Raw genomic sequence first — 26,634 nt, 5'->3', positions numbered from 1 at the left:
GAAAACCGAGAAAAATGGCGGCCGTCTGGGACTGGAATGGCGATTATTATTAACCGGCGTCCGCGATGTTATATCGCGTTTTAACTCTCGAATTGCAGGGCAAATGAAAAAAAAGAGAGAAAAGATGGTGGATGGAAACGAAGAAGAAAATTTCGCGGGATGGATTTTACTATCCATCTGGATAAATGAGGGGAATTTGCATTGGAGTGAGAAATATAAGTGGTTGGTCGGGCGTAACTCGGTATGCGGGGAGACTGGTTCCGTCGACTGGACGCGTGTAAACCGTGTCGCCAAAATGTTACCAACGATCGATACGAAGTTGCGTATCTTTCGAACGGATCGTGTCCCCGACTCGTTGCTTCTCCATTACGGGAGCCGTTTGCTACAGGGTGTGTTTAAGATGAATGGATTCGATAGCTTTGAATTATACCGATCGGCTAGCTGGCACGGCTCGCTCAAGGATCAAGGGTGTGGATAGCGAGAATGAAATATTCGGTTTTATATCGATAGTTATCGTGAAACTCGAACGAACCACCTACGATCGTATAATTAAACTTTTTCGATGTTCCAATTCATCGGTTAACAATTTTCCTTATTTATATCTCGATTACAATACGTACATTTGTTCTCTCTTCTTTAGTAGAATTAAAACCGTGTCGTTTCATCTATCGCGAATCGCAATTCTTATTATATATAATTGCAATTAAAAAACGATCGAATCTCTGGAAAGCTCGATAACTTTTCAACTCCTCCTTCCCCCCGAAAATATTCGAATTACCGAGATTCGATCGATGTATTCCTAATCGAGGGGTCGACCTCGATCGATCGATTATCTGTCGATCTCCGTCGAGCTAAATTCCGAAACTGTGGAAAGAGCATTGGCTCGTGTCTCCCTCGCGTGGATCGCGCGTGTTGGACGCAGACAGAGCGTCGAATCGAGCGCAAAACCGCTTCGACTTTCACTGATCTACGAGGAGTGGATCGGGCGGGACTCTCGCAAACTGTCACAGCCGCGCCGCGTAAAATCGACTTTTGGCTCGAGTCGAGTCGGCCTCCATTCATGTCGGGATACGCTTGGAGTCGGTCGCGTGGGCTTTCGATAGAAACCGAAATTTATACGCTGCAACGGTTTGATTTACTTTTCTGCCGAGTTACTTTTCTGCGCTGGGGTTGAATAATTCGTTTTCATCGTTTTACGCATCGGGCGCAGATTTTTTGGAGATTCCGTTTGGATTTTCGATTCTTATATTCTTATAAATTGTTTTCTCCTTTATCGAATAACGTTGTATCATTAGAATCTTTTTCTTCTCTAGGTTAGCCATCAGCCTCGAGAGATTAGAATTTTTCCATCGTCCGTTCTACGTGAATTTCTTACATCATCGATCTGTTAAAATCGCGAGCGAAAAATTACGCTCGAACGATCGCTCTCGGATTTATTTATTTATTTATTTTATTTGATTTTTTAAAAATAAATTCCTAAGCTGTTCAAATATAATCTTATAAAGCTTATAATGGAATAATATACTATCGAATGGTTAGATTAGTCCGAGTTTGACAGTCGTGGCGATACAAAATATTATTTTCAAAGTTTCTGAGCTTTGTAAGCATGGAATACTGTAATGAAATTACATTCAAGTGGAGATGAGTTTGATTTCTGGTTGTTAAATAACGAAATTATTTCTATTCGTTAAGAAATTGACAACAGAGAGAAGGAAAATAGTAATGATGTAATAAGAGAAGATGAAAAATAAAAATAATAGACAATAAATGTGAATTTACTAGGATTGTAAGATTCGTAACAATATTTTATCACGATATTTGCCTTTAAAAACCGAGGATAATTTCTCAGTAATTACTGCTAAAATATCACACAGTATAGATTTTTTTTAATATTCAATAAATTATCCTTCTTTATACATAAAGATAAAATATTAATATAAGTTTTATACGTGAATTTTTGCGTGGAAATCGTCCGAGCGCAAAGAGTTAAACCAAGATCCACAGACCTCCCCTAATTCCCCTAATTACAAACACTCACGGAGGAAAATTCAACACGAGATATACTGAAAGAATCGTTATCGCCCGTATTTCGCCTCCCATATCACGTACCGCGCCCTTCTCTTCCACCCTGTGTCACGGCTCGTAAAGTCGCCGCTCGAAGTCGAAGGTGGCCGCCTCGGGGATTGGAAATTCTAGCGTTGCATCGAACGAGGGGCAAGGAGGAGGGGAGGGGCAAGAGAGGCAGCGTAGTAATCCTTTGCCGGCTCGCAATGGGGGCGCGCAGTCTACGACGACTATGCTTCCCTCTCTGCCCGCTCCTTTATCGCGGCTGCCCACTCCAAATAACTCGCTGGCCACGAATTTACAACGACGACCACCGCTAATAACGAGTCGCGATACCGATATTGCTTGTCCACGCGCGCCACATGTCGTGGGCCAGGGCTGGGTGGAGGAGGTGTTTGTGGGTGTCGCGTGTCTGGGCTGCGGATACGGCGAGGGTTGAGGGTGGAGAAGTGGACTTGCGTGTGGGATTATCGACAGTTTTGGTTGGATTTGTGAAAAAAGGAAGGAAAAACTGGATACGCGGTGAATTTGAAATTTTTAATAATCAGATATTTGATAAATAATATGTATTTTTAGTAGGAACGATGAATTGGAAAACTCGGTTTTATTTATTTGTTTGTGGGATTATCGATTTCGAGTTGTCATTTTGAAAAACTGATTTGGAATGTGATAAATAATTTGTGTATTTTTAACACGAAAGATGAATTGGCTAATTCGATTTTATTTCTTTGCGGAATTCGATTTCGTTTTGAATTGTGACTTTGAAAAGAAGGAAGGAAAAACTGGTGTTTGAAATTTTTCATAATCGGATATTTGGAACGTAGTAAATAATAAATATGTATTTTTAATTCGGTTTTATTTTTTAAATTTGTAAGATCATCGACTTTCAATGCGAACAACTTAAATACAGGGAATGCATTATATCGAGGTCTCTCGTGATAAGAAAAATACACCTCTCGAAAAAAAAAAATTGGAAGCTAAAATTCTAGACGAAAAGCTTTGTCCGTCGTTCGATTAATCGACCGTAATTGTGCACATCTGCTTTCCTTGTCCCTTATTTTCGAGGTGAATTAGAATTTACGGCTGTTCCATCGAGGTCTCGACTCGCGTAAACGCGCGTGTCCCCCTTTTTCAACTTCCAAGAATCGCTTTCCTGGACGAAGATGATTTTTTACCAATTAGCAGTGGAAGAAACTCGAACCACCGCCGTAATTGGGATTAAACGATGCTTGTCCTTACTCGATCGAAGCGCGAATCATGCAAATTAATTGTGTCACGTTTAGAGGGGACAGGATAATCGGAGAGGAGGGGATGCTCGATTCTCTCGGTTTTGCTGGACAGATGTCTGACAAATCTCTCCCGATCTTTAATTGGACTGCTTTGTCATTTCGAAAAGATTTGCTTGTTCAGAAACTGAGTTTTTTTTTTTTCCTCTTTTTTTTTTTTTTTCAACCGGAATCGTAAATTGAAAGAATTTCGATAGAAATTATTTTAGGCAATTCAGATCGAATTATATAAAAAACTTTTCGATTGGAATTGTAAATTATTCTAGAAATCTGTAGTTAAGAATTATTTGCGAATTATATTAAGACCTTTCACTCGGGATCGTAAATTATCGCGCAATTAAGAATCGTAAATTAACGTAGGATCTTCCAATTTAGGACGTTGAATTATGAGTATACGTGTTTAAGATATATAAATTATCGTAAAAACCTTGTAATAATTAGACGTTGTTCCAGAATTCTCTACTATCGAGAAGATGATCTCGCAATTTTTAATCATCTTTCCAATTTCCAAAATCTTGAGTTTTGCTTCGTAAGATTACGATTCGAGAATTGAACGTCAGATTGTTTAACAATTAATTAGAAAGTCGCAAATTATTCTATAATTTAGGGAACCAACAATTCTTATAATTATCCATCAATTTTTCAAATTAATTTTCAAATTATTTAAAAATGTATTTCCTCTTCAGAGAGAAATAAACGATGAGGCAAGACGCTCTTCTCGTAAACATCATATTTTTTCCTAAATAAAAACAACTCGAATGCTCGAATGGAAAATAACGTGGAACGAGAAATTCCATACAGAAACTGTCGCGCGTAATAAGGATCGTTCGCATTCTGACACGCGTGTATTTCGCTATCTGGCCCAGGATATCTTGTTCTCCGCTCTATCTAGACCATTTTACATACATTTACATATAAGAGGACATTCAGCCGGCGGCCTTGCCTTATCCTTTTCGGAAGGCCGTGCATTTTTTTTCTCTCTCTCTCTCCAACCATCATCAAGGCCGAATCTAATCGGTGGAGAACTATTCTTTCAACTCGTATCAACCCTTTGAATAATTTATCGCGTTCATTAACACGCATGCGCGTATTATGTTGGGTTTGTAGAAGAGCGAAGTAAGATACGGGTTATAAAGATATCATAAATTAATGGCGTTGGATACATATTTGCATAATTTATGCATGCCATTTATTGATCCGAGCTTTGTTTCATTTCTTCAATTTTTCTCCAAGTAATGACGTTCCTTTGCAATTATTCAAAAATGATATTTTATTTATTTAATTGGACGCATCATCAAGACAATGGAATATTGGAGTTTTAATAATTATTTGATAGAATAACGATTTCTTTATTCGTCATGGAACAATACAATCGTTCTTATTTCTTCTGCTAGAACAAATTCGAGGTGAAGTTTTATCGTAGAGATATCTTAAGCGTGTTAACAATTCCAAAACGGAAAGAAAGCGTGGATGATTGTAAGATCCAGAAGATCGTCTCGATTGTGTTGTGATCGAAAGAGTAAGTAAATATATGCGAATTCTCAAAGTTCCTAGACAGTTGGGTCCCATTGCCAACGCTTCTATTTTCGTCGCTTGTTTTCCCCTACAACCCTATCCACCGTGTCTTTCGAACTTGGGGGAGGAATTGGTATATTTAGATGAAAAAAAGGCCGGATGGAAGAACGACTGTCTGTTTATTTTTGGTGCCAAAAAAAAAAAAAAAATGTTCGACTAGACGAGCTAACAACAAATCGTTTTACCACGATTTCCTCCCTGAGCAAAGGGTGGCTCTGGTATAAACAACGGAGAAAACGTAGATGGCCTATTATTTTAATTCTTTCTCCGCTTTTTTCATCTCATTTTCCTTTTTTCGAAGGTAAAAACAAGTTTGTTACAAAATGATGGAGAATTAAAATCGAGTACATTTTTCGTATATGATTTATTTCAACGAGATTTCAATTTTAGAACAATGATATTCTTTCTTTCTTCTTTTCATATATATATATATTTTTTTTAAAACATGCAAAATGATAAAAGGACGAAGAAAATAAGAGTTTTGATAGACTTTTATAGATCCTTATAGAATCTTAAACTTAAAATTATATAAGATGAGATTTTATTGAGTAATAGATAAGAGTAATAAGTAGAGTAATAATTATGCGACGATGCATGTACTGTTGCTTGTGACATAATAATATCATAAGTTAAATTAGAAAAAGTATTTACGTGCAGAAAGAGAAATTGTAATTAATATGAAAAGCAATTGGCCGGCAGACATATCGTTTGATCTTTCAACAGTTGTTTATTGCCAATCTTCGTTATGCTTCGGTAATTAGGATTAATCACCGTGATCTACGACAGCTATATTAGCCGTATATTAACTTTTTCCGATCGATCAAGATTTACTTCAACTTAATAATATAACAATTAGTTAAGAAATAGAATCTCTCTATTTACGATTCCTTTTTTTTTTTTTTTTTTGCATTTTAGATTAAATTCTCTTTCGTCTCTACGTATTTATCTCGATTCGATCGAATAATTGATCCGAGATTTTCATTCTTTCTTGACTTTTCAAACTTTTATTTTTATCGCAGAAAGATTTAAACATTTGACTAAACTATCGTTTGTATCAGTAAATTATAATAAGAGTATCTCAACATTTCGTCAAACGTTTTATAGGATCCGTCGCATTCTAAATTTTTTAAATTTTCAATCTCTCTCGATTTTCTTCTTTCGATCCAATCTCTCGGATGTTTCTACAAATTTGACGGTCGTGAGAAAACCGTCTAATTTTTCCACAGCATTATGACGAAAAGCTGTGTTATCCCGAGATTAAACCGAATTGTCGCCGAAAACAGCGACAAAGCGTCGCGTCGCAATGCTGTTGAATCGTTGAAACGATGCTCCGCTTCAAACGACCGTCGTCGGGAAGGATTAGCCGATGGAAAGCGCGCTTCATTCGGTGTAAAGTGGTCGTTGCATTCATTGCGCGAAAGCGAAACGGGGCTGCGCGAGAATTTCCCTCGAATAGAAACCGTTTCTTCCATTCTCGAACACTTTACGCTTTATCCGGCGAATCATCGCCTCGTAACGTCCATTATGAAGGTTGGAAATTATTATTTTCGTTAAAAAGGAACCCGATTAATCTCGTCGCCTCCCGATCTCGATAATTCGTTTTGCGCGAATATTTAAGAATTTTCAAACTTTTCCTTCTTCGAATTTCGATCGAGGAACATCGAATTGTCGCTTTAATAAATGGATCTCTGTTGAAATTTTTTTGTGCATCAACTTTCGAACGTTTGACTCGATCCTCGACACCTTGCAAAGGTGTTGCACAGAATGCCACGCTCCGTATAAATAAGTTAGACAAACTGAAGTTGGATTAAACTACAAACTCTGTTGGCACAGCTTTAAGAGTCGAGCAATGTCGACAATGTTTTTACGATCCTAACCTCGACAAAGCAAACTCGTTGCTGAGTAAGCCAGCTTGATAATCGAAATATTTAATGAATTCATAAATCGAATTTTAAAATCGATATTTTTTTTTTGTTACAAATATACAAGTTTGATCTTGGTGGTTATGAAATGAAACCGTATCCTAACCTCGAAACAACGCCAATAAATTCGCATTTACAATTGTGTGTCACAAAAGGCTCACTTTTAACGCTCGCTAGTCGTTTCCTTCCATTGTTATTAATAGTAGTCGAGATGAATCGAACGAGTCGATCAAATCGCATCGTAAATATCTATTTACCGATTGGTATTGATTTCTCTGTATAATGTAATATCGCGGTGTTGGACTGGTCGAAGGCAGTTTTCCCACCGTGTGTCGGCTGTCGCGGAGTAATCAGCTGCCTATTAAATAATTGAGCGCACAATTGCAAAATAATCCGTGTAATTAATGGCTACATATTTATGTAGGAGACAGTGCATCGTCCAGTGAATCCCTTTCGTTAGTTTTGGTTCGACCACGAAACGTAACGATTTTTATTTTGTATTCTATATTCGTATGTCGTTTGTATTCAATATTCGTATAGAATGTAACGAGAACAAGGAATAAAATAGTAATATAATTTTAATAAAATAAAGACCGATTGAAACGGTTGAACAACGGCCTCCTTCTTCTTATTGCTAATATTATCTGTGTAATGGATGGTTCGAGGAAACTCGTGCGTTTATCGATGCAACGGGCATGATATGAATCAGATTGAGATTGTATACAACTCGCGTTGTTACTAATTGTTTAGCATTCTCGTTATTAATAATTGCACGATTCTTTTTTCGACATCGTCGTGCTTTCTACCTTCTATTTTCGTTATTTTATTAACGAAATTAAGAAGAATTTTTAGAATTTTTTTTTTTTTTATAATAAAAAGATTCGATTTAATAAATTTACTCTCTAAAATTTGAAATATTTATTTTTCTCTAATTTTCTAATGCTTTCTAGTTAGATTGAAACCAATATTAATCCAACGATTAATTTATTAAATTTATTACGTTGAACATCTTCAATAAGAAGCTAATTATATATTTATATAAACAACAATTTTTTCCTTATCGATTTTTATTTCCATTTTGAGTATCCTTGAAATTGTATAAATGCTAAGAGAAAGAAATTTTTTTTTGCTTCAAATAAATATTAGGAAACGCCGTATTTTTATCAAAATTTTGCGTACTTTCTAATCAGATATTGCAAAGTGAAAGGAAAACGGATGACGAGATTCGCTCGAAAACGCGGATTACGAACACCTGGTTAATAAGAATAGATTTCGAGCGTGAAAGATCAGTGGGTGGTTTTCTACCTTGCACGAGGTAGAACGAGTTAAAAAGCGGATGTTTTCTATTCTTATGGGGCAATGTGTCGTTTCCCCTTTTCATCGTGTCCTTGGTTTGGAAACTATGCTCTTTCCTACTTTCCATTTTCCACGTGTAAAAACTGCCAATTAAAATTAGCCATTGTGCACCGAACGAGAGACAAACGGAAGAGGTTTTTTCGCCTCGCACAAAAAAACGCAAGGATGATTCACGACACTTGTGTCGGCCACAAATTACACCGTGAAATGTGAAAGTTTCGATATATCTATTATCTCTGGCAGGTTTGGAATTCGTTTGAAATTCACTATGATTTTTGTGATTTTTTTTTTTTAGATATATTTAAAATTCGAAAAATATTTCTTATCAATCGATTAAATTTTATAAATAATTGTTATTAAAATTTTTTAAAATTGTTATTTTATACCTATACTTTGTGTTGAAAGTTTTCAAACGGTCTTCTAATAAATTTTCAGAGAGTTAATTGCAACAAAAAATTTATTGTATATGAACAACAGAATATCCTCAAAGAATTACTTTTTGTAGAAAAAGAAAAAAGAAAGATTTTCTCAGTTGAATAAACTTTCGGGGAATGACACGGAGCAAAACTCTGCTTCGAAAATAGGGAAGAATAATTTGAAAAAAAAAAAAAAAAAAAAACTAGAAAAGAGAAAAGTAAAATGGGAAAACGAGGATCTCTTCTGAAATTAAAAATTTCTCTTTCTCCCAATTCAGGATCATTAGTAAACTGCGGATTTTTATGCAAATAATGACACATATTTTTCTTCCAACTCCTCATAATACGTGTTAATCACGACTATTAAACATTACTATTAAAAATCGAGAGGACTGCGTTGAATTACAATACATCAATATACAATATTTAACCCGTCAAATATTTCTAATAAAAATCAAATATTTAACTTCATCTTATAAAAAAAAAAAAAAAAATAAGAGCACAGAATTCTCACAGAGGCGGAACAACGATTAAAAATAAAAAGAAAATGAAAGGAGAAAGAGAAATAATAAATTTATAAGATCGGACGGAAGGATCCCACGATCGTCAGGCAGGCGAAAAAGGAAGCGAGCAAACAAAAACAAAACAAACGAAACCGCGTCGCGTCACGCTTTTCTCCGCGGTATTACGGTTAACGACGCGTTGCTCTTCTCCCCCTGCGTCCCGCTCTAATTTACGACTGCGAATGCGCGCCAGCCATTTTCATTAAGCGCGTTTGCTCACGGATCGCAGCAGACACAGATGCCGGAACACGGTATCGAAAGGGAGGGGGTCAGAGGCCACGGTAATGTGACATCCTGCCGTCAAACTCTCATCTGCCGGCCATATTACCATATACGAGCCGCTTCTCCCCTCCTCTCCACGACTCGCACGGGCTCCAGTGACTCTCATTTCGTGAAAAAGAAAAACCTCTTAAAAGTCACGAGTTTATTTCAACGAGTTTCGAGTCGTCGTTTTTTTTCTCTTTCTACCTCGAGTTTTGCATAATTGCCACTTCGGGGCGAGTCTTTTCGGCGCGAGCGAGTTGATGTATTCGATCTTTCTTCTTAACCCCTCTTGTGGTGCGCAACTCGGGGACGTTTATGGTGAGGTGGTTTCAGGAGGAGGTTTTTAACCTTATGGTTGGTAGTCGGTGGTGGTACTTCTCAAACGTAGTTTCGGATCGATTTCGAGTGTTTTGAAGATTTTGAAGAAATTAGATGAATTAAACGAGCGATCGTCTCGAAAGTTTTAGCTCGGAAGGGATAAGATCGATGTAATATCGAAGGTTTATAACGAATTATTTTATTGAATTCTGTTCTACGAATTTCTGAAAATACTATGGATATTAATATTTAGGTTAAGTCAATGATTTGGGATATTATTAGTGTAACAAGTAATAACAGATAAGTACAGGGATCGTTTGGTTTTTTTTTCTCTTTGATATTTGCTTCAATTCTAAGTGCAATAAAGTTCCCGACGTGTAATTAGAAAATATTAAATAACGATAATTTTTTTTTTAATTACTTTATTATATCGTATCCGAGATAACGGGAATGAAATAGAATGTTAAAAATCCAGCGTGGATGTTTGCACGACACGCGATTAAATTTGATATTCTCCCCTCTCCCCCTTCCACAATATAATCTACTTCAAATATTTGTCGTTGTAATTGAACGACACAGTGTTCCCCACTTATTTCTCTCACATTGGAAAACGCGATAATTTCACAATTTTCTCGATTTAATCGGTGAACACGAGAGAGATGAGAATTTAGGGCAAGTGGAAGGGCTCGTTGTACACGTGATACCCATAAGGCGATGGTATGCGAGCGGTATCACGGTTGGAGTCGTAAAAATTCTATCTAACAGCATCCGGTCCCGACCAGATACCTCCCCGGGGATAATATAGAGATTAGGCGAACGTGTCAACGGCCTAACCAACCGTTTTCCTCGCCTTCTCGGCTGGAAATCCACCGACCAGAGTCGACTCAGAGTATTAATAATAAGAATCGATGCATTTTTTTCGTTCGATCGAAAAAATTCTTTTTACACGATCTTTTTGACGATCGTGGATAAAGTTAACCTTTCTTAAAAGAAGAATTGGGGGAATGTCGTTTCATTCTTTGTGAATATTCGTATCAAAAATTGTATCAAAAGAAAAAAGTCTATGATTTTCATTGTCGTAGAATGTATTAATATTGCAAGTGCAAGATGAAATTGATATAATTGAAAATTCGCGATTTAGGTAGCAAGGTTATTATTATAATTTCGAATGGAGATGTATGTATTTCGTATAATTTTTGATCCTTTTGATAGATTTTGTGTTGAATATTAATTTGGCCTGTTCGATTCCTTGGTTTCATCTGTTTTGAAACGTTTATTTCGTCGAAGATTTGTCAAAAGTATATAAATTTACACGAATATATTGATATTCGAGTCTCGTGGAATTTTTGATCGAATACCATTTCACAATTGGTGGATATTCTTATTTCATAATTAGAACGGATGAAGATGATACGAAATTGTTGTGAATTGATTTTTGAAAGTTTCTATTTCTAGCGAAAATTGGGTTGCTTTCGATTTGAGGTTGTGCAGCGAGTGGATTATCGGTACATCGTTGATTTCGGAAATTTGCCGTTCACAGCGGAAATTAATTCCAGGAACAGTTATGTCCTATTCCAATTTCAGATTTTAAACCGTTTCTCTCCTACTTTTTCTAGCAAATGTTTAACTTTCGATAATAATAATAAAGGCGCGTCTCGTTTCACATCATTTCGATCGGAGAAGTAAAAATTTCTTCTCTACTTCAATTTTTCAGCTACAAGAATATTCATAAAAATAATTATCATTTATTCAATCCCCTAATAAAATATATTTTAAACTCATCATCACTTCAAGTATCATATTCACGGCTTAAATTTTGGAAAACTTTATTCAAATCTGAATCGTGTCGCGTAAAGATTCTTCTCTTTTCGAAAAAATTTTGGGATAAAAACCGATACTTTTGAGAAAAGTAAGAAAGAGAATTCGAAATCGCGAGGTGCATGAAACAAAGAAATGCTTAAATTAGTTCGAAGAAAAAAGTAGTAGCGTATGGTTCGGGTTCTATGCCCCCGTCGGGGATTATTGAAATTCATGGTAGCGTATCGAGACAGGAAATGAAGAATTACGGAACAATCGATCAGCGTCTACCAACTGACCTCTTTAACTGCTTTATCAAGTCGGCTGTAGTCGGATTAGTACACTGTAGTGGCGCTGGCAGATACGCGCAAGAAGTTTGTTCGATAGAAAACGGCCGCTTCTGTACAATTGAGTTTTGAAATGCTCCAATTGCATAATCGACCACTTCATAGATCGTTTCTGTGCTTAGAAATTCAATCTTGTTCCGACGCAACTTATCGAATCGGATTTATTATTTTTGAGAATTTTATATATATATTTTTCTCTTTCTCTTTTTAAAGGTTCGAATTCTTTTGCGTTGTTTGAAAGTAGTCGAACGATTCCAATGAAGAAAATGATGAGCGCGTGGTTTAAAAAAAAAGGATCGATTAATTTTACGCAGAATAAAGTGCAGATCGAATCGGTAAAACTCGAGTGCACGGTTCTTCATAGCTTAACGTTAATCGACGAAGAGCGAGTATGTGGTGAAAGTGAGATGAGAAGGCGGTAACATTGACCTCGTGAGCATCAAATGATCAGCCAAATGGATAAAGGAAACGAGAAAAGGAAAGGAAGAAAAGAAACACGAGGAATAATAAAAATTTCACGAGATAAGGATACAATTAATTTGTAGCAATTTCTTTTTCTTTATTATCTCTTATTCAAACGTTCAAAATTATCGAGATCTTTCTGCTGTGCGAAATCATATCTCTCGATAAACATTTCATTCGGAATAAATGTAAAATTAAGTTAAAATTAATACAAATTTTCAATAATATCGATTGTTTTATTAAAAACAATTGTATTTGGTGTTTTTATTCTTTTATAATGAAGCAAGTTTAATGAAAATTGGAAACAACGATATTTACGTATTAAAGTGAATTATATTTGGTTTGATAAATATAGCTTCGTTTTAAATAAAATATCGAGTAAAATAATCGAGTTAAAGATTTTTGAAATAATTTATTCCTATTTATACACTTTTTTAAAAATTATAAATTCAATTCAAACATCCAAGATTAAAAATTACATCTCAACATCTTCCATCCAAAAACAATAGCCATCCTTATTTCTTCACTTTCATTAGAATTCTTCTATTCACGCGAATTCCAATGAATTTTATCGATTATTTCATTAAAAATAAATTATTACACAAGATATCATTGAAATCCTCTTTTCGAATAGAAAAATTAAAATCCCAATTCACACCCTTTCGAACTGTTTTCGTAAAATCGTGCAACGGAACGATAATTCGCACGATTTCTCGGACGATTAAGTTAAGCTCGTTTCTAATTAATCGACGGGTTAAAAGTTCAGGGAGAGAGGTCCTCCCTCGGTTTGGTATCAAGCGATAGATCACGCTTGTAAAACCTGTTATTAGACGTAGGGCGTAGTCGGATGGCGTAGCGTTACTCCAAGCTCATTTACATCATCTCGATATCCAATTATCGGTTACTTAAGCAGCTCTCTTAGTCAACGATGAAAGCGCGCGTATACTTACTTTATGCATAGAAAAGTTGCAGCCTTATCGCGAACGTTCGATCGAGAAGGGAGGTGTTCGGTGTTATTAATGGAACAATTAGTATCACGGGTGTTGAGATGATATCGCTGGTGTATGTTTGACTCCTTAATCGGCCAGTGGATCGCCAATTCCTCTTCGGTGAATGTCAGCCGTGTTAGTCGATTGTGGGATTCGATTGTAGGAAGGAAAGTAGCAAAGTGAATTGATTCCTGCAACTTGGTTACAAGATGGAGAAAAAAGAACCTAACTAATTTTTAGAATCGAAATTATATCCTGTCGTAAATGCTTGAATTCCTATCTTAATAAGCTTCGACTCGATCAAATCGAACTTAAGCCAAGCTTAAATAAATCAAACGAAAATTTAATTTGCACTCGCCATTTTATTATTACATTCTAGGTTGAAATCCTTTCTAATTTAATTAAGCTTCGATTAAATCGAACTTCAGGCAAACTTAGAAAAACGTCACCATCCTACATTTTATTATTCTAGGAACTGGTTACAAGATGGAGAAAGAAGAATTTTTAAAATCATATCGAAATTACGTCCTGTTGTAAATGCTTAAATTCCTATCTCAACTCGCGATGTAATTAATTAAGCTTCGATTAAGGCAAACTTAGAAAAATGTCGCCATCCTACATTTTATTATTATTACATTCTAGGAACTGGTTACAAGATGGAGAAAGAAGAATTTTTAAAATCATATCGAAATTACGTCCTGTTGTAAATGCTTAAATTTCTATCTCAACTCGCGATGTAATTAATTAAGCTTCGATTAAAGCAAACTTAGAAAAATGTCGCCATCCTACATTTTATTATTATTACATTCTAGGAACTGGTTACAAGATACGGAGAAAGAAGGACTAACATTTTTAAAATCATATCGAAATTACGTCCTGTTGTAAATGCTTAAATTCCTATCTCAACTCGCGATGTAATTAATTAAGCTTCGATTAAGGCAAACTTAGAAAAATGTCGCCATTCTACAATTTTATTGTTTCTAAGAACTCTTGATTGGCAAGCTTTTAAACAAAATCGTAACTTACCAAATATCTATTTTACTTACAATTACGATTAACCGATACTCTCGACGATCATTTTAATCATCGTTCCAGTCCACGTTCGTAGCCTCTACCAACCTCTCCTCTTAATTTTCTGTTCCCAGCACGCGAACAACGTGCGCAAATCGGCGGCTGAATACGTGGCGCGGCGTCAGGCGCGCAAGATCTCGATGACACGATCGATGACCTCGTCGCTGGCCCTGCCGATGAGCCAGCTGAGCGACGTGGCCTTCCTGCCGAACGCGAAGGCCGGCACCTTCTTCGCCCGCGACAACGTGTCCAACTTTATCGGCTGGTGCCGCAACAGCCTGGGCATTATCGAGTGCCTGTTATTCGAGACCGACGACCTGATTATGCGAAAGAACGAGCGACACGTGATCCTGTGTTTGCTCGAGGTGGCGAGGCGGGGCGCGAAATTCGGTATGCTGGCGCCGATGCTGGTCCAGATGGAGAGGCAGATAGATCGGGAGATAGCGGCGGAGAACAAGGCGGCGAACGGGGCGCATGGGAATTCGGGGAACGAGGAGAGCGACGACGAGTACGCCGATATGCAGCAGGAGGAGCCGTGCCTCATATACGGGCCCCAGCCACAGATCGTCACCAACGATCTGAAGAGCTTGGACGAAATGGTGAGTTTTCTTCCCTTACTTTTGCCGGAGCTGAGATATTTGTCTTATAATGAAAATTCGTAAATCAATAGTTGTTATTAATGATTATAATTGCATCGAGATGAAATCAGACAGAAATATTATTTTCAATGTTTCTGAGGTTTGCAAATACTGTAATGGAATTGGTTCGAACATGAGTTTGATTTTTCGTTATTGAATAACGAGACTGACGATAGAGAGAAGTTATTGGAATGTTATTGGAATTGTAAGGTTTATAACAACATTTTGTCGCGATATCTGACGAAAGGATGCGTCTTGGTAATTATTTTATTATTAAAACATCACACGAAACGACAATATTCAAGAAATATCCTTTCTTTGTACAGGTACATAAAATTTTTAAACTAGCTAAGAAACTCATCGAACGAAGAAACGGAGTTGTTGATTCGAAAAGCAACGTGTTAAGATTATTGGATATTATATTTAAAAAAAGGGTAGAAGAATATTGAAAAATCAAAGTTTAAAAATATCGGTGTAAATGATGAATTTAATTATTTTTATCTATGATGCTAGAACGAAGAATGATTCGAAAAGATCCGAGAAATCTGGATTTGTATTTTTAAAAACGTGCGGCGCGACTGTAATGTTCCCAGACTATGAAAATAACTCGCACCCTTAGCTATCGGAGCGGTATTTATGGCGTTACTCCCCGCTGACCGTGAATATCACGAGATGAGGAATAAGAGAGCGGTTATTCGTATTCCGGCGTTGAAAGGCAAAAGAATCGCGCCGTAATTCGTGTTCCATAATTCATCGTGCATCGGTGGCCACGTTCTAAAATACATCTTTCGTCGAAGATTTTGAAACGTCCTGTAGTTTTTATTCCAGTTACGTGCAAAGATTCGTGCAAATAATTGAAAAAAAGTTAGCTCGCATGCAAAAAAAAAAAAAAATACGTATTTTGAAACGCAACAAGATTTCTGAATATTATTTTTACACCCATAAAATCGATTCGATTCCTTTCTTTACAATTTTTATATTCTTTTCCACAATTCTCACAATTTTCCGTCTTACATCTCTTAAAATTAAAATCCATCTTGATTATATAAATTTTCACTCGATCGATAAGCGACAATCAGCGAAATAGAAATTTCCAATTTCGAATTCAAAGGATCCCTGTATATACGTACACGTCACCTGTGCACGCGTGTATCTGTCAGATTTCAAATCGCAATGATGTACGATCGTCGCAGGTGGTCTAACGGTTTTTCAAAAAAAAAAAAAAAAGAAAAAAGCAAAAAAGAAAAGAAAAGAAATATGAATAGATCTTTGACCGAGCAACGAGCGAGAAACGGACGGTTTAAAATGTCGTCTTGATAACTCTCTTCCGCTCGCAACTCGTGGACTCGTAAATCGTGTTAGCATGACACCGAAACGAAAATCGTCTCGCTTCCATCTCGAGCCGCGTTTTCCACCGCTAAATGGATTTAAACGGTCACTAAATCAGCCTGGTAAACGTAACGCGTCACGTGGGCAGAACAAGCGTAATTGCCCGATCTCGAAACCGATTTCGTTTTCGTTTACCGATCGTAAATAGAGTTAGAAGGCGCCCATAGTCCCATAGTCGTGTCGTGTTACGTCGTGCGGGAATCGCTCTCCACTTTTCACGCGCTCTACCGTCGGCCACGCGTGTTATTAGGAGGAGGAGGAATTTCGCGGATAGAAGTTTCCCCGAACGGCCGCCAGAGAGCAATTTATAGTCGCATTGTGAGTCACTCGTAATACCGCGGCTAGTTCGAAACTTCAAATATGGGGATATAATGCTGTATTATTGAATGAATCGCGTGGCTGGTTTATATTTCATTTATGCATTAAAAGCATCGATTGAATAAACTTGATGAAATGCAAAGATGGACGAGTTTTGAACGACGATTGATCCACGGTGTGAATTCTTAACCTTTTCATGCAGTGCTCGATCGTCGCCGTTTTATGCCTCACAGTTCGAGTTGTGTATTGAAAAAGAAATTGATGATAAAAACGAAATATCGATGACATTTCTAGAGAAAGACACTCGTACGATACGTTAAAGAGGATTTTAGGTTCTTAATGTTACTTAATTTAAAATAATTCGTGATAAAATTAAATTCTTAACGATCTTTCATTTATTTCTTCTCGATTTTACATCTCGTAATAAATCTGCGTGTTCAGCGTGTTATATCTCTATAATTTATATCGCATCGAGAAAAAAATTGAATAACAAACGATGCAACTTGTTTCTCACGGTTTGTAAAAGTAAATTTTTTCCCCAACAATTAAAATAACAAAGCTGGTCCATTTTCCTGCCCACCTTTTGTGCAGCTATCCGCGCTATGCGCTTTGAAACACGCTTAGGCATCCGAGGGATTTAGCCAGTCGTTGTTTGAACCGAGTCGACCTCGGACCACGCTTGCCCCGCTTGAATAGGAAAAGAGCAATCTGCTGATACATCCTCCCAAGAATTCATACACCGGCTCCTCGAGATCTGACGCGTTATGCTTAACGGGTTCCAGATTTGCAAATAACTCGAGAAGAAGTCGACTTTAAGTTGCTTTAAATGTGAAAATATATGTACACGGTATATAAAACTGTTGAGAGATTATTTTAAAAAAGATACTTTTTTTTTAAATTCTTTCTTAGAATCAAAGTGGTGAAGTATATAGAAATATAGAGATTAAAAATGAACCGACTTGTCACTTCTTTCTTTTCGGATTAAAAAAAGGAACAATATGTTAGAGTCAAAATAGGAATGTAAATAGGATAAATTTCTTTTTAATATTCCCTAATAATCTTTAGAGAATTATAAGAATTATAAGTAAGCATCTGAAACTAGTTGCTTTTATAATCACATATGTATCAATTATCGATAATCATTGAATAATTTTAATTTTTATACGACTGACAAATATTCTTCTTTCACCCCTGAAAACTAAATCATTCGATCCTACTTCAACGCTCAGAAACTCAATCAAACATGACATGATAAAATTGAGTAAGAAAGAAGAAAACAACTCTATTAAATTAAACTTCGCATTAAGTCTAAAGGTGTGTCCATAAGAATTCCACGATCACCACCACCACCAGTCTAGAAAGAATATTGTTCGCTGATTCCCAGTGTTAGACGCGAGGCCGTAACGCTAGGGAATTTTTCGCATGGCGGTTCGCAATGGTCGTTGTTCAACGAGGCTGCGCGAAAAAATCCACCATGTTTTCCACCGTGTTTAAACCGGAACTAACGGCGTCTGGCTGCTCGAACGCGACCTGGAGAGGCCTGGGCTGCGTGTGTTTTCGAAAGCGACAAGGAACGCTCGTTAATTTGCCCCATCGGAACGAATACAGGCCTCGCGCTTTTCTTTTCTCTCTGTTAGATCTGGGCTGTTGTTGTTTCTGTCGAGATTCGATACATCCTCTCGTATGCTCGAGTATAAGGGAAATAATTGGTAGAGGAAGATTTCGCGAACAACGAAACGTAAATAGAAAGTTTGGCGAGCAACGCTTGTTGCCATTGGTGGAATCGAATATTCGATTGTTCTATCTCGTGTTACAAACGAATTCAACAGATGGACGGGCAATCAAGATTTGTCTAAATTGTTGTTGTTTATTAAAAATTAATTGGTCAATGAAATGTCGGATATAATTCAGATTGTAAACTGAGAAACAAATTCTGAGTTTTTTTTAATTAATATTCTTTTGTTATCCTATACAAAGTTAGGTTAAAGAATGGCAAATTTATTTCTCTCTTTTTTTTCATAGCTTTACTTTCTAAAATTTGGAATACTTAATGCAACTTTCTCGTTGATTTCGGGAAAAATTTCACATTTTTACGGATCGCATAATACAATTAATCCATCATAAAGGAAAATCTTCTCGTTATTTTTTTTTCATTATTCCTTATTCCAAACACATACGAAACGAGATTTTTCCCGACATTCACCGATCGGAAAACTTTCGAGAATTGTCTGCAAAAACGTGTTGTTTGCAACAGTTGAAAGGCTGGATGGAGCCAAGTTGGCACGAATTTGCATTACAACACGGGAAACGATTTCTTATGGACGAAGGATCGTATACGGAATTACAGCTGCGTTCGTCCACCTCGCGATTTATCCGCACGAATACAAACAGCATTTCTCGACTGCTATGCGTTTCATAAGAAATTTGCACAAGTCGATCATTTCATCGCGGAAACGTTTCTGTTTCCATCGTAGGAAGATACCGTGACGAATAATTGAATTCGATAAATTCGCAATGGATTCCAGTTTTTCCATCAGCGTGGAATCGTAATTCGTTGGAAATAATATTTTTATAAGGAGTTGCATAATTGATGGATTAAAAGAGCTTTTTAGCTTGTATATATTTTCGTGATAAATCGATTTTACGAGGATGGTATTTCGTGTTCACAAAATTTTCGAAAGCAATATAAAGGTGTGTAAAAATTTAAGGAATGATTAAAAAATTAAAAGTTGATAAAATGTATTCGTTAAATCATATTTTTCAAGTTATATAATTTAATCTAATTTTGGATTAAATAAAGCTAGATAGGATATATTCTTGTTTCTTTTATTGTGGAAGTAAATTAAAAGTGAAATGAGATAAGTCAAATAGATTTGGATTAATTGAAAATAACGAATGGATCGATTCGTTTAGATGTTAAATAGAAATAGATTAAAAAATTAAAAATTAAGAGAATAATTTTAAAAGTCTGACTAAATTATAATATATTAATCGAAAATTCTAATAGCTGAATAACTAAAAATTATAGATTATAATTCGAGTCTTTGTGGGATATTACGTAATAATCGAAACTATTTCAACGAATTTCAAAGCGTTACTTTATACCTCGAAAATATGCCAAATTCTATTTTTAGATCAGAAAGAATCGTCAATAACTCATTGTTTCCGGCTAAGACACGAGTGAAAACCTTTAAAAGTATTAACAGCTACGTAAACAAGAGGGCTTACGTAATCATGCAGAATGTGTATCGCTCCTGCAATAGAATTTTATTTCTCTGCAAACTCGATAATTGGCTATAATTTAACGGCAACGACTTTATTGATTAACTTAGTTAATGAATTAAATAGAAGAATTTTCGTAAAAAAAAAAAAAAAAAACAATCGTCTCTTTGAACGGAACTTAAATAACGAATGATTTAAGCACGATGATACTTAATTCCGTCAATATCAATTTTGCGATTCCTTCTTTTTTTTTTTTTTTTTTTTTATAAGAACAATCTCTCTTCTAAACATCGAATACATTTTATTTCAAGCCAAAGCATTTATATCAGCAATATTATTTAAAAAATTTTAAATCTATGTTTGATAAGTGGATGGTACTATACATTTATAAAATTTGGATTGATCGATATAAAAATCCCTTCGTTACACGCATTTTCAAATCAGGAAATTAGAGAGAAAAATGCACAAAGCTTGTGAAGTATCGATCAGGGAAGGACTGGCGAACGACTGGTTGTCTTATCTGAACACGGTAAAACACGCTGCGTTTAGTCTTATTTAAGGTGAATCATTGGAACAACCCAAGCTGGAATCACAGAACAACGCATCGGTGGATTCTTTGGATTTGGAATTAGCATAGAGATTCAATACTCGTGAAACTGATAGTCGTTAAAACAAACACGGTTGAATATTACGTATTTTCGTTCGTATTACAATTGAAGTAATTTTTTTTTTTTTGTTATAAATATATAAATTAACTTTTCACCAATTCCTTCCCAACGAAATATAACACATGTTGGTTGTTTTATCTTTTGTGGAATTATGTAAAAATGTTCAATATCTTAAGTGTATAAAAATTTTTTTATCGATTATTTATCTCAATTTGATCGATATATGTTTGTCAACAAAATAATTCAATGTGCATGTTGGTTTATTTATTTATTTTTTTTATATATATATATATATTATCTTAAAGAAATTTTTGAAAAATATAAGAACAATTATTAAGAATCATGACGACTCTTTCTTTTTACGATTTATTATTAATCTAACCTTGAAACTTGAATAAGCTCTTATCTTTATCTATATTATCATTACTAGTATATAAAAACTATAGATAAAAACTTTAGATGGTCTGAATTGATATATGAATGGAAGAAAGTAATTTATTTCCATGACACGTTTTAAATCTTTATTATTAATTATACAAATCTCAGGGAGAAGAAAGATTTGAGAGAGAAATGTTATAATATCTTTTCATATTCATCTATTTTTTTTTTATTATTTGATATTAAATATCGTTAGTCTCGTATCACAATTTGTTTAAAAATTTAATATCTTACAAATTTTAATCTTATTTCAATCAATAATTCTGAAATATTTAAAAAAAGAATCACATTAAGGTATTCAATGAATAGTTTTTTAAAATTTCATTTTTGTCTTATCATTTTCTCATCTGTGCGCATTATCGATCCCTTCGATCAAAAAGAATTACTTTTTGAATTGATCAATAAATTTCGAATCAATTCGCAAAAGAAAACGAAAACATAAACCAATTTCCATCAAATACAATCGAATAATTTCTCTCTCCTATTACTTTTCAATTCAAATCCCCTTCGTTCTTTATCGTTCTTTTTCTTTAAAGAAAGGATATGCAACTTGAGCAAATTTAAACATCACTATAATTCGTTCAAATTTCGTATCACCTCCGACTTTTTATTTATTTATTGCCATATATATTATGGCAATTTCCTGATAACAAGCATGGTGGCTCGCTTTAAGGGTGGTCTCTGCAGGCCACACTAGCCAGAGCTTTGCCTCGCAAGCGCCGAAAGCTCGTATTGATCGCCTTTAGCCCATTTCGAGTCAAGTTCAAGCGCAAGTCCTTAAGTTTTCTACGAAGGACGAACTCCTTTCTCCTCGAGAATATTGACGACATAAAGTGGACGAAGGTTGAAAGAGCAAGAAGAGAAAGTGCTTCCCTCCCTCCTTTTCTTTTCGTAATTGTTTCTTGGCAGGAAAGTGACGATCCTCGACGCTTAATCAACGACGTTTCATTATGAAATTTAGGTTAAGTATACCGGTGCAAGGAATTTTAAATGTGATAAATGTTACAAGAGGGTTGGTTCAGGGTTACGAAATATATATCGTACGATTGAATTTTATTTTAGATAAAATTATTATTTCTCCTTTTTTCTTCTAAAATTATGTTTAATACACGAGAAACTATCTTATATCTTTCAATATAATATAATGCTTATTAATATTATATTAATGTAGTATTTAGATAAGTCTTTATTTATCTTTTTATAAAAATATAAATTCGTATTAAATGTTCATAATTATAACGTATCATTCCATTCATTATTTTACTCTTATCTTTTAGATCCTTAAAGCTGGCAATATCTCGATATATCGTATACGAATGTAAATGTGAATCAAAATTTTTGCTCCATCGTTTTCTTATTCGCAACGATAAAATTTGATCTATTTCCAAATCCGTCGAATTACGAAAAAAACGCGTCATTATCGGAGAAAAAAATATTTGCTCTCACCTTTTCCGCGATACTTTTCTACGGATATTTGGCCTACGCTTCATTTCCGGCGATAACACGTAATATCTATACACGTTCCTCTCGTTTCAAGCTTTTTGATACGAGTTTTTTTACATAAATATTTGCTTTCTCCGATGTTGAAAATATCTCGCTCGAGATATATTTTTAAAATGCATCCCGATGAATCAAGCAAAATACGAATTACTGGAACGATCGTAATTATTACTTCTGCAATTCTTGTATTTGTATGTTGTACTATTATCGATGTTTATTTTGATGTGTAATGAAAGTGTAATCTTTTTTTCAAAAAGATGCTTCAAACGCGTAACATTAGTCAACTTTGATTTTTTTTATCCTGAAATCTAAATTTTTACGGTAGATTAATAAATTTGCTGTATTATTACTAATACAAAAAGAAAAAGAGATTATGAATTATAACATTCTTAAGTTATCAAAATGGTCGTGCAAATGAAGAAAATGAAGAAAATGAAGAAAATTTTTCGAATCATTCTCCCAACAATATCTAATACGTAGCATCTATTCTTTTCTAAAACATCTTCGTTTGTATCATTTTAATTCATCGTTGGTTTATATTTTACCATTATATAAATTGATCACAAAATAAATTGTAAAGTCATGGAGGAAATGACGAAATGACATTTTTGAGATTCATAACATAACCTGAAAACGTATTACTTCATTTGCCATTTGTCAAACGGACGAGATTTGCCCGTGATCTTTTCTAAATACGATGAAACGGCACGACAGCCATTCCGAGTAGCGTTGTTAACTTGTTCTGAAAATTCGTATGATTCATTTAGACCCTATCTCCGTGGCTAAAGTTAGTGGCCGTGCTCTATATTCGAGCGTCTCGATGTTATCGTTAATATGAATCTTATTTGCCGCTTAGTCACACGAAAATGCTCCCATTTCGTTTTCACTGAGATCATCAATATATAATTGCAGCAAAGTAATTCCGAGTAATGCGTAATTAAGAGATTAAGTAATTCGAAGATAAGCAACAATTATCTTATCTTAAAAACATACGAGAGAAATCACAAGAATTCTCGGGAAGCAGCTTTGAAATAGGTTTGAGCGTAGTTTGAAATTGTTAGGCTTCGATGTTCTTTTTAAGTATCGGAAACTGATACTCTCATAATTATACTCTTTTATCGATCTATGTAATAAGTATAATCTAATTAATCTAATATATATGCACAAGCCTTAAAGCGCAACGTATTCAACATTTTATACGTGTAAAAATTTCTTTCTACAACGTTAATTTCCACCGATCGTCATTGATCGTCACGAATTAAAAATCTTCGATTCAATTATCTCTAATAACGGACGTGCGTGTTAAATCTCCAACCACGATCCTCCACAATTGCTACAGCCTCAAATATCCAACCCCCCCCTTAAAAAAGTTCCATCTTTATCCAAGAATTGTTCGACCTCGTTCCAAAAAATCCGCACATTCTCACGAGTCGACCACAAATCGCACGCCTCCCTTATTTCGCAGACGCCAACAATCGTGAAAACCTATTTTCACGCAATCTGAAAAATTGTAGTGGTGTGCATATACAGAGGCGAATCTAGGTCGTTCGCGCTGACCCAAGGCGGTGAGCTCTCTCTCTCTCTCTCTTTTCTCTCTGCTCGTTACAGGCCGTTAATTACTCTGGCGGGGCAAGGGGGCGCTTCGTGACACGATCGAGAGAAGATATTGTTAAATTCCTTCCCTTTTCGGTACCCTCGACACCGCCATTTTTCCATTCTTCTTCTCCTTCCTTCTTTTGCCTTTTTCTTTATCCAATTCAATCCGTGCTCAACAATGAGACGAAGAAGAAGAAGAAGAAGAGAAAAGCGAAAGGAGAGAAAAAAGAAAGAAAGAAAGAAAGAAGCAATGCGTCGTCCCCTTTGATCCAGCGAGCCTGTCCACGAGAAACTACCATAAATGGCGTTGAAGTCTCGAGCCCAGGCGTGTTAGTTATTACGTGCAATTAGCCCGAGATAGCGCGAAGAGAGAAGGCTACCGAGCCGTGCAAGGTCTGGCTGCGGTCTGACTCTTAGCTAATCCACTGTTTATCGGCGACTTTCAACGCCGGAGACACTCGTTCGGTTCCCTGGCCTCTGCGCGGCTTGACTCACGCGGCTGCTTTTGGTTGCACCTTTTAATGGCGTGTCGGAAGGCACTCGATCGATTCGTGATGCTTGAAGAGAATAATAAGGAAAACGATCTTTTCGATCTTTCCACAGCTTTGGGGTTTTTAATGTATCATTTTTATTAAAGCTCTCGATGAAGTTTTGGTGTGAGAGATCGAAGAATCTTTTTATTATTTGAATAGCCGAATTGTCGTGTAAATTAGTGAATTTTGTTCGACGTATAAGATAAATGTCACGTAAGCATCGTTGGATATCTTAAGATTAGAATTGTCAAATTCGTCAAAATATTTTATTACGTTTCTGTCCGGAATCCATTACGAGCTGTGAGGCTACAGGAATCGATATTGCTGGTCAATAATGATAAATGGCAAACCCTGTGTGGGCCCGGGGGTAGAATAGGCCCACGGTATTTCCTGCCTGTCGTAAGAGGCGACTAAAAGGAAAAAATTCAAGGAATAACTCTGTTACTAAAAACACATAGCTCTCTCTCTCTCTCTCTTATTACACGCAATTTAGTTCCATTCATTATTTTAAAAAATAGTTCAAAAACGTATTATAAGCATTATTATTCAAATAATAATATCCATTCACTTTTACTTTCCTTTCCATTACTAAAATCTCGAAAGAAATAATCTCAAGATATCGTTCTCGATGATTCGCTCGTAATAAATGTTTCAATTCCGTCATATCTCGTTATCGAAACCACAATTCTCCCTTCGGCAAACTTTCTCTCTCTCTCTCTCTCTCTCTCTCAAGTTAAAAAAGAAAAATTAAGAAAGGGAAACCTTGGTAACTATGCCCCTCGAGCCCTCTCGGGGGTCCTGAACCGGAATCGACATGGTTACTCTACCTATCGTGCGCCGTTCCATCTAGGTTATTCCAATAAAGTGCACTCCAAGAGCTTCTAAACGGCTTTGATTGTCGTCTCGGGGCGTGACATCGAGGGTGCGCTGACCAGAAATCGAATCTTACAACGTAGGTCGTGGGTTAACTGGATAACTGCATCCAAAAATGTATCGATTTTCCTTGATGAAACGAATGGTTCGGCGAGGCGTGAAACGATGTAACTATTATGGAGTTCTTTTGGGGGGAGGGGGGGGAATGAAAGTCACTAGGGAAATGTTGGAATCGATTTTGTTCTCTCCTTTTCGAAAAATCTTTGAAAGGAAATTTTATTAAATATAATTTGATTAGAAAGAATATTTTTTATTTTTAATTTATTTCGTTGTATTCCATATTTTTTTTTTCTTTTTATTCTTAAAATCAATAATTTTAATTAAGAATATTAAATGTAATTTCATTTTATTTTTAATTTATTTTTATCCAACTGTATTTCGTCATATATTCTTTAATTAGATCTTCTTTTCTTTTTGCATAATTTTATTCTATTCTTTATTTTTATTTTCGAGTGTAAACGCATAAAGTAACAGTTTTATCAACTTCGTTGAACCAATTGTAAATCGATTTAATTTAATTTTAGGCGAGTAATTCGTAGAGACTTGATCCTCGTCTCTAGAAATATTCTTCTCGTTCGAGAAATGTTTCTTTCAATTGTTATTTTTGAAACGTCTTCGATTCGAATCACGATTCCGTGGAGATGAAAAGGTGACGGGGGATAAAATGAACGGCAGTTGTCAATAAAGGGCGTGACAAGTGGCGCTCTAGGTTCGCATCATTGATATTCATCTTTCTCGTTAATTTTCCACTCTCGTACGCGTTTTAGCATACAATGTTTCGGTTTCTGAAGAACGTGCAGATGCGGCGACCATTTATTCTTTTTCTCGTCGATTTTTTTTAAGCATTGCAAACAGCTACTGAATACTGAAAGGTTAAAAGCGAATTATTATAATAGGATTCACAAGTGGCAGTCCTTTTTCTGCTTCTGTAATTTGCATTGAAATGTGAATTAATATGACAAATGAGTT

The 26,634-nt window shown here is 35.6% G+C and overlaps 1 protein-coding gene across 2 annotated transcripts in view; it reads left to right on the top strand.

Annotated features, from left to right (window-relative positions):
- Window positions 1-26,634, top strand: part of LOC100865249 (uncharacterized) — a 68,501-nt gene that overhangs the window by 19,749 nt on the left and 22,118 nt on the right. For both annotated transcript variants that reach the window (XM_086908111.1, XM_086908110.1), the window contains exon 3: window positions 14,505-15,029. In XM_086908111.1, coding sequence (XP_086764237.1) covers window positions 14,505-15,029 — 525 coding nt within the window. The remainder of the gene's footprint in view (window positions 1-14,504; window positions 15,030-26,634) is intronic.

Source organism: Apis florea, unplaced genomic scaffold (genome assembly GCF_048593485.1).
Source record: "Apis florea isolate Af1SG1 unplaced genomic scaffold, ASM4859348v1 contig_3036_pilon, whole genome shotgun sequence".
Lineage (NCBI taxonomy): Eukaryota > Metazoa > Arthropoda > Insecta > Hymenoptera > Apidae > Apis > Apis florea.
Note: the sequence above shows the minus strand (reverse complement) of the source record. Positions and strands in the feature narration are given on the sequence as shown.